Source organism: Perca flavescens, chromosome 13 (genome assembly GCF_004354835.1).
Source record: "Perca flavescens isolate YP-PL-M2 chromosome 13, PFLA_1.0, whole genome shotgun sequence".
Taxonomy (NCBI): domain Eukaryota; kingdom Metazoa; phylum Chordata; class Actinopteri; order Perciformes; family Percidae; genus Perca; species Perca flavescens.
Window position 1 is genome coordinate 5,729,018 of NC_041343.1, and position 9,303 is coordinate 5,738,320.

At 40.3% G+C, this 9,303-nt stretch overlaps 1 protein-coding gene across 1 annotated transcript in view; it reads right to left on the bottom strand.

Annotated features, from left to right (window-relative positions):
• sim2 (SIM bHLH transcription factor 2) overlaps positions 1-8,913 on the bottom strand; it is a 30,821-nt gene extending 21,908 nt beyond the window's left edge. Inside the window, exons 1-2 of the mRNA XM_028595748.1 lie at positions 8,739-8,913; positions 1,483-1,565 (exon numbers count right to left, since the gene is read on the bottom strand). Of these exons, the coding sequence (XP_028451549.1) occupies positions 1,483-1,565; positions 8,739-8,913 (258 nt within the window). The remainder of the gene's footprint in view (positions 1-1,482; positions 1,566-8,738) is intronic.
• Between the last annotated feature and the right edge of the window lie 390 nt (positions 8,914-9,303).

The following is a 9,303-nucleotide window of genomic DNA, read 5'->3' on the forward strand; positions in this document are numbered from 1 at the left end:
CTACAATGTAAATAGTCATGAAAATAAAAGGAAACACATTTGAATGAGAAGGTGGTTGAAAGAGCCTGTGGTGCACTTAGGCCGGTGTGGGATCAGAAAGAAAACATTATCATACATCATAGTGGCTGTTTTAGAGCCTGGGACAATCATGGCCATTTACATTCTACTGTCATCCCCTTTAAGCACCGGGTCACCAACATACCAAACCAGCGCAAGTGTGAGGAAATAACCTCAGGCAGAGCGCCCCAGGACAAAGTTAGTCCGCGGAGCTGCGTTCCTCCCCATGCACCGACACCACACAGAGCCCACAGCGGATGGCCCGACCTGTGCAATAGGTCAAACTTTTGCAGTAGTCTATACCTAGTCTATATGTTAATATATGTGATATTATCTGACATATCTCTCTTCCACGGCATACTAGCAGACACTTGGTGATAAACGTAAAATAACTTGTGTCCGCTGCCGTTGGTTCTGCTTTTGTTACCATGAAGTGGTTCAATGCACAGGACGCAGTGCCCTGAATACATTTAATGGGCAATTTGTAGCAACATCAGCAGCACTTTAATTATGGTTGGTCCCACTGCTGCCATATTAATTACAATATAGTGGAAACGCAATGAAGATCCTGGTACCAAGCCTCAAAAGGTTCTTACAAGTCCCATATTATGCCCATTTTCAGGTTCATATTTGTATTTTAGGTTTCTACAAGAACATGTTTACATGGAGTGATGAAGAAGCCCAAAATCCCTTATGTGTTGTAAATTCCAACTGTAACTGCAGGGCTTAAAGGTCCCATGGCATGAAGATTGCACATTTTGAGGTTTTTTTAACATTAATATGAGTTCCCCCAGCTAGCCTACAGATGTATCTAGAAATGGTGATAGGTGTAAACCGAGCCCTGGGTATCCTGCTCTGCCTATGAGAAAATGAAAGCTCAGATGGGCTGATCTGGAATCTTCCCTTTATGACGTCATAAGGGGAAAGGTTACCTCCCCTTTCTCTGCTTTGCCCAGAAAATTTGGCCCGCCCATGAGAAAGATTCTGCACCAAGGCTGAATTTCAGGAAAGAGACTTCAGATACAGTATTAGGGAACCACTAAGGTCTATATAGAAGAGACTTCAGATACAGTATTAGGGGACCACTGAGGTCTATATAAAAGAGACTTCAGATACAGTATTAGGGGACCACTAAGGTCTATATAAAAGAGACTTCAGATACAGTATTAGGGGACCACTAAGGTCTATATAAAAGAGACTTCAGATACAGTATTAGGGGACCACTAAGGCCTATGTAAAAGTATCCAAAAAGCAGCATGTCATAACACCTTTAATAATTTGCTGTAGGCCAGATTTAGCCCATAGGCTTTATGCTGCTGTTTGCTGACCCGCACTCTAATGTAGCACAGCATAGCGACATTTGAAATAGCAAAGCATACACTAGCATACAGTGATATGATTTTGTTTGTTGTTTCCTGTACTGACCTGTAAAAGATGGGAGCCCAGTTCTTTAGCCATGCTGTCCAGAGGACTGAACCTTGTTGACTGACCCCATCCATCACCCAGACCTACAGAGAGAGACAGACACTGTAAGACAGTCAACATGAAAGAGACAAATACTCAGAGAAATACAGTAAAGACACTCACTGGGCTTTCACACCAAACATGCATTTTTAAAATTGTTCATATCAAGGACATCACTGAGGAGAGAGTGGCTGTGTGAGCACACTTTCATTTAGTTACGAGGTTCTGTGGCAAAAGAATTCAACTAAATTGAACTTTGACCCCAAATATGCTGACTTCCACGACGCTAACCCAATAAAAATGTTGAACTTCCAGAGTTATGTAACTACACTCTCTGATACTCCCAGGACTTGAGGAAAAAAATATTAAAAACATTACAGAATATATCAGAGAAGATGTGACTCCAGGTCATATATATACATATACTGGCTGTACACAGAGTAGTCTGCTTTAGCTTTTGGGCATTAGTGAGATGGTGGTGCCGTCTTTTTTCCATTTGAGGAGAATCAGTCATCAAGCAAGCAATGTAGAGAGGGCCACAACTGCAGCTTGGTTAGCTGTGTTCTTTAACTCGGGGAACACCCAACATATGTGCCGTCAGAAAACATTATATTTGAGTTTAATTCTGCTTTATTCAGCTACTGGTCTGTGTCATAAACAGCACTTGTCTGTCAGTGAGTATGTGTACATGCACACAGTGGTTCCTGTTAGAAGCCTTCAGGGATGTGAGATGGAACATAAGAAACCTGCTTATCCATATCTTCTAGATTTGTTCGTCTGTATATTGTCTTTGACTCCTCCACAAGGGACAGTCTGTCATTTCTCTACTGATTTGCAGGTATTATCAATAACTATTGAATATCCTGACCATATTTTATGATCCAATATTTTTTATTTTAATGCTATTTACAGTACACGACCGTATCCTCCAGAAGGCCTGCATTAAAATGAATAAAACAATGTGTATGTGACAGCTAAATAGCAGACAAAATTAAACTTTAGAAGCTTTATGGTTTCCTGTTATATTTTGTATAGCGTTCTATTATGTCCACAGAGGATATCGGATCTAGTAGACAAATGTTCTCCAATAACAGCATGAATACAATACTGAAGTTTTCCATCAACAGCAGCAGTTTAGAAATGTGTCTCATCTGCAAAATGTCTTTGTATTGGACGATCATCTGAGGATGTAGATCATTACAAATATTCATAATTTTTTCTTCTCTTCGACTGATTAACTACTACATGACTTGAGTTAAGGGTGCAGCTGTGCACATACATGCTCAGTATCCCGGTTATGATCATATGTGTGTTGATCATATGTAGGATGTTTGAACAGAACATTAGTGTAACACATTACTGTAAGTATATCTGATTCTTACTCGGCGGTGTGGGCAAATAAACTGAAAATCAAAAGAACTTTGTTTGTGGTCAGGCACATTCAAACACAACATACAATACAACAATACATAGTCCGTATTAATCATACCAGAGAATAAATAAATGCTAACTACTCCGCCTGTAGACTCTTCTCAATGATGAAATGTAACACAGTAACTAATTCAGACAGGAACATTCTGGTATATTTCAACGTGCTGTATTTCCCACAAATGTGGCCATTGTGGCTCTATGGGTCATGCTAACCTTCATTGTAGAGATTAATGCCAACAAGTACTTGCAAAAGTAACCACATGAGCCTTACTGATGTCTGTCACTGTAGTGGCTGTGCCGTCCTCTGCCTCGCCTGGTTCCCTGTTCTCATGGTCTCTCCAGAAGCTGAAGACTCACATCTGATATGTGAGTTCAAGGTAGAATTACAGTTTCATATCTCAACATCTACTGGATGGATTGGCACCAAAAAGGATGGATCCTATTGACTTGATCAACGTGATCCCCTGACTGTCCATTTTAGCGCCAGCATGAGCTTCATTTATGGTTTTTAGTGCAGCAATGTAACATGCTAAAATAAGATGTTGGACATGGTAAGCATTATACCAGGTTAGCATTAGCATGTTAGCCCTGAAATTGTGAGCATGTTAGCACGCTGACACTACACTGCTGTGCCTATAGACTGCAGCCTCACAGAGTCTTGTATTGTGTTAGGGCAAGGTAGCTCTAAACCGGGACAAATGAAGCCCAAACTATCTGCATGCAGAGATACCAATAAAGGGGAGTGACAATTTAATATATTTTTGGGGAATTTGGTTAAATTGACTTCCTTATTAACCACTACATTGGTCTGGCTATAGCCAACAACAAAAAACTCAAACATGCAAACAACTAACAAACTAACCCTTTATTATTCAAGACTGCCTGCTGCTGGTGTAAAGGATCATGGCAGCTGTGGTACAGTTAAGGTTAGGGAAAGACCGGGATTGGTTTTTAAAAAAGCACATGCGCTACATGCCCATCCACAACCCCGTCCTCCAGTTACTTTCCAGTTCTCTACACATAGAGCACACTGCTTCTTGCACCAGCACTGAGTGTCGCCACTGGTTTGTGATGCAATTTGTGGACATCATCCGATATATACATAATTCCCAGGCTGTGGCCCATTTGCAGATTAGCGATCAATCTGTAAGGTCAAGAGTGTTTTCACACAGTATTTCAACAACTGCTCCAACATTTTCACGTCTCCCAGAAAATTGCACGAGCGTGGGCACACATGGCCCAGAGAGCTACAGGACTAGGGCACTTATTTTTGGATACAAAACATTTCATTTGGAGACCAACTGATTCTGAAATGTATTATTTATAGTTATGATTTAAAGCACTATATTTATTCCAATTTATTTCATTTATTCCAATTAATAATTTAAATGTTAATATGTAATTGATCTGCTTTCTATCCGTATCCACATCCTTGTGCAGACTCCATAACTACCTAATTGTGTATGTCCATGACTTGACAGTATTGTTTTTACTTCTACACTTGGAGAAAAGAATAAGTGTGTGTTGCTTTGGGAGACAGAACTGAGACATGCTTTGTGAAACATGCCAACACACTGAGTGGCATCTCCGTTTCTTGGGCTACGTTTCCGTGTACCAACCCCTACTTTGTGCTTAAGGGCGGAGGTAAAAATAATATTTGCATCGAGTTAGTCTGTGTGGGAACAGCTCGAAACAAGACAAACATTGGAGGAAACAGAGAGTTCTGTCATCACCTGATCAGGAAGGAGTGATATGTTAGTGCTTGACACTGTTAATCTAAACTCTTTTTTTCCATAATCCATGCTGGCATTCAGAGACCCCGCTGTCTGCTGTGAATCAAATGCCCAGCTGTCATCGAGCTAGGAGGGTCAACAAGGTGACATATCATGGCCCAGCCAGTTCTCAGTGCTTATTTTTTAGATTGCAACTGTCAATAATTTTTTTTTAGGATCCGTAAAAGGTGTTACGCTTCACTTCTCACTGTCATAAACATTAGGTTTTCATTAGTTTGAAGTCTATCCACAATGTCACAGAGTCCAATCAGCTGTCAGCAACTAAATGTTTGGTTGAGTATATTGTTCAACTGATAACATAGCATATAATGGAATATATAATAGATTATTCTAGATAAAGGGTTAACTTCTTTAAAAGCTAAATAAACATATCTGCATACATCTAGAACACAAAATGCCCCGCATTAGGACTGAGTTTAAAAAAGGCAGAATCAATATTTTTTGGAAGCCTACATGGATAAAAAAGCATTTCTTCTGAAGCATTTCCTGCTAAACTTGTGCTGAAAGCAGAAAGAAATGCACAACAGGGTTCCTGCTAAGGCCACTTTGTAGAATCAATTCTGCTTTTCACATCAATTGTAATTTCCTACCAGAGCTGCTGGAATATTGGCAGTGAGGGGCAATGGGAAATATTAAATGCTAAATGTTGAATTTCTAGGGTTGCAAAGAAAAAGCACCAGAAATCATCAAAGCTCAACATGCATCCATTTTCTATATTTTAAAACTCGTTGGAGTGAAATGGACATGACATCAATTAAAATGTTAGGCTAGAAGTACAAGTATTAGCAGGGAAATGTACACAAGTAGTTCTTAACATATTCTCAAACTCTGCCACTTTAATAATGTTAATGTGTGCCGGTTTTGTGAAGGTTGTGGCAGGTTCGGGTTAGGCTGATGAATAATTTGAACTGCAGCGATAGCCTACACATTTGTTTTTAAATGCAAAACATATTTGATACATACAATCTTTGACTGCAAAAGTAACTAATAAATGCAGCAGTTAAATACTGAACTAAAGCAGTGCCTCTAAATTACAAGAGGCACCATGTATGTAATGATTCACATTTCATCTTTGAGAACTAGCCTATATTAAAATGGCTGTGATGTTTATGCAGAATTATGACATGTATTTCAATATGTAGGCTGCTTGTGTTTGTCTTCAATTTTAAATAAACTCTTTTGAATCGTAAAAATTATAAGCTCTTCTTAACAATCATTGGCTGAGAAAATAAGTGTTAAACTAAACACAAATTAGTCAAAAATGTATGCTAAATCTACATAATCTTGTTTAAATAATAGATTATTCTAGCAGCTTCATATCTCTTGACCCCTAGCTAAAATTACTCAAAAAAATGTTGTGACTTTGCTGGATTGCTGATGTTGTCCTTCTCATAATAACTCCAACTAACACATTTACCAAAATAACAAGGGCCAACACCAACATTAAATAAACTGAAATACGAAATTATAGCCTATGTAAAAAAAATGCAAAAAGCCATCTTTACTGTAAACATTAAAATAGTATAGCCGTTCAGTCCATATTTCTAATCTTAATACATTAAATGTATTTTGTGTGTGTGTCTGTGTGTGTGTGTGTGTATGTGCGTGCGTGTGTGTGTGTGTGTATATGTGCGTGCGTGTGTGTGTGTGATACCATGTGTATTAAATAGCAAAGACTCAGCAGCCGAAGTAAGGCTACAGATCACAACAAACAGGCTTATGTGCGTCAGGAGGATGCATGGACTGCATAGGCTATCCAAAATAATAAAAGTTATGTTTTTAGGTTATCACTTATTTTTAAACAATGAAATAATAATGCCTTCAGATGCACGATACTGCTGTGCCCCGGCCGTTCATTTGTCGTAGGCCAACCTGGGGGAAACGCTCTGGAATAACAAATGCAACAGCAGGTCGGTCAGCAAACAGACGCCAGACGTCGGGACGCTCTATCCACTCGGGCTATAGCAGCCTCGGCTATATGCAGCCGGACATCAACGGGGAAAAGTGACTTGTGTCTGTTTGATAGTCGTGTCTGTATTTACAGTGACATCAAAAATATATTAACATATAGGCCTGGGGCGCCTGGGAAGCTCACCTGGTAGATCGTGCGCCCCATACAGAGGCACAGTATTCGCCGCAGCGGCCGCGGGTTCGGTTCCGACCTGCGGCCCTTTGCTGCATGTCGTTCCCCCCTCTCTCTCCCCTTTGGTGTCTAAACTGTCCTATCAAATAAAGTCCCCCCAAAAAATTATCTTTAAAAAAAATATATATATATATATGTCCTAGGCCTATTAAGTGTAGTGCTTCTTCCGAGCATTAAACACATGGTGAAGTCATAAAGGCATCAAATGAAGTGCTGCCACGCGCCGATAACTCCAAGTTTGTCTTCCTGATCTTCTGACTTCCCCCATATACCCCTCGGCTATATTATGGAGCTTTATTGGGATTACAGGGAGGGCTACACAATAATCCACCATCTCCGGTGGCTCTGTGAGCGTTACATTCCCCAGGCTGGTGGAGGGAGGAAACGGGCAGGCCTGCCGCCGTCCCGGACAGAGAGAAGCGGTGATGGAGGCCGGCGGCCCCGCGGCTGGACTCTCAGTCTAACGGGTGGCCCGGCCACAGAAGGCCGTGTGTTCCCTCTGACTTTATGAGTGATGACAGAGAGGAAAGGCTCTGTTTTCCTGCCCTCTAACCTGCCCCGGCGCAGCTGCATGCGGCCTAATGAAATAATTCACCTTGATGAATGAGTGAGGCGTTTAAAGCAGACATCAGCTTTTAATCAGAGTCGGAAAACAAGCTCAACACTTGGATGACATCCTAATTAACCCAATTGGTTTAACAGCCCAGAGATGGTGATTGAGTGAAGGAGCAAACTTTCACTTTTAGGCTACTACTGCAAGCATGACTGAATCGTGTTATAGGCTGCGTCTCGGCAAAGTCAAAACAGCACTAAATAATAAAAATAAAAATAAAAGGATTATTATTATTAGGCTATTATTATTGCTATTATTTATTGGATCATTGTATCTTTTAGGCAAAAGTCTTAGCAACTCTCTGGGGAAAAACGATCAGCAAATGCAGCTATTTTAACACATCTATTTTTTTTTTTTAAGTTTAAAGTTTATTTTAAACTTAATTTAAATTACCGTGTCAACATTGTTTTAAAGCGGCAAAAAGCTATGATAGGCTACTCGTTACAAAGAGCTTAAGATGTAACTCGTGGCTTTATTAATAAATTATTTAGGCCTATTTTGGAATATTGACAAGAACAGCATCATGGTTGTGAAAATCCCTTCGGTTGATTTATGTTTTCCATTTAGTAATGCAGTTACTTGGTAACTGACGACTCAGGTTTTAATATGCAATATTAGTAGCCTACATTATTCAGTAACCAACTTATAAAAAACAATTAGGCCTATAGGCCTACTTAGAAACACTTAGGCTACCAAAAAAGGAGCCTGGATCTATTTTTCTTCTTCTTTACTAACACAATTTAAGCGAGACACAGTGTGAAATCTCATATTAGTTGGATGTTTATGACACGTTTGTTCTTCTTTTCTATTTTTTTTACACATGGATACGCCACAAGGGAACAGTTAGGCTATATTTTCTATATTGACAACTAACATAATTTGTTATAGCCTATATTTGGAATATATTTTGTACTATTTTTCACAATATAATCTGATGAAGTAAAAAAGGCAATGGTCCGTGATTTTGTGATACTTTCTTACAGAGAATGGCTACCAATTTGCTTTGACTATTATATCGACTGTTATAAAACCTATGGAGTGTGTGTTTTTGACAGATGTTTTTTTCAGAGTGTATGGGTATAGGCTATAGGCCACATTTAAATATGTCACTATCTATAGCCAACAATCTTTCCATGTGTGTTGTCCTTTTTGGCCCTTAGAATAATGTGACATTTAAATGAACTGGAGCCTATAATAACGCCTGTCCCCTCTGAGGGCGCTCCCGTGCAGTGCCTACCGTCGGGGAAGACTGCCCTCATCTTGAGGTAGCTGCTGGTCAGTCGGATGATGGAGGCCTTGTCCAGCTGGGAGGTGATGGCCGCCGGCAGAGGCAGCAGCTTGGCCAGCTCGTAAAACTCTCCGTTCTCTTTCTCTCTCCGCGTCTTCGCCGCGTTCTTGCATTTTTCCTTCATCTCTGGAAATTTCACATGAATGACTCTTGCATTAAAGTTAGTCTCCGCTGAGCCTTTTCCCATATACTCATGTATAGCCTACGTACAGGGTGTGTTATGTTACTGAGAGATTAGAAAAAAATGTTCCTCTAGCATCCCCAATGTCAGGTTCCTATAGAAAAAAAAAATAACTTTCAGTGACGAGCAGGATTGTGTTTCCGATCTGAATCCAGAAGAACGGACCGGACTGAATGCGCTTTTGTTAATCCCGTCAGCCGCTCAACGCACTCCGAAAGCCAGAGAATAGGCGCACATGTCGGGCCGATCTCAATCCCCAGCTTCACCTGTTCGACAGCAGGCTAACAGCGGACAAAGTTGCAGGAGCCCCCGGCGCTGAACGCCACGTCCACT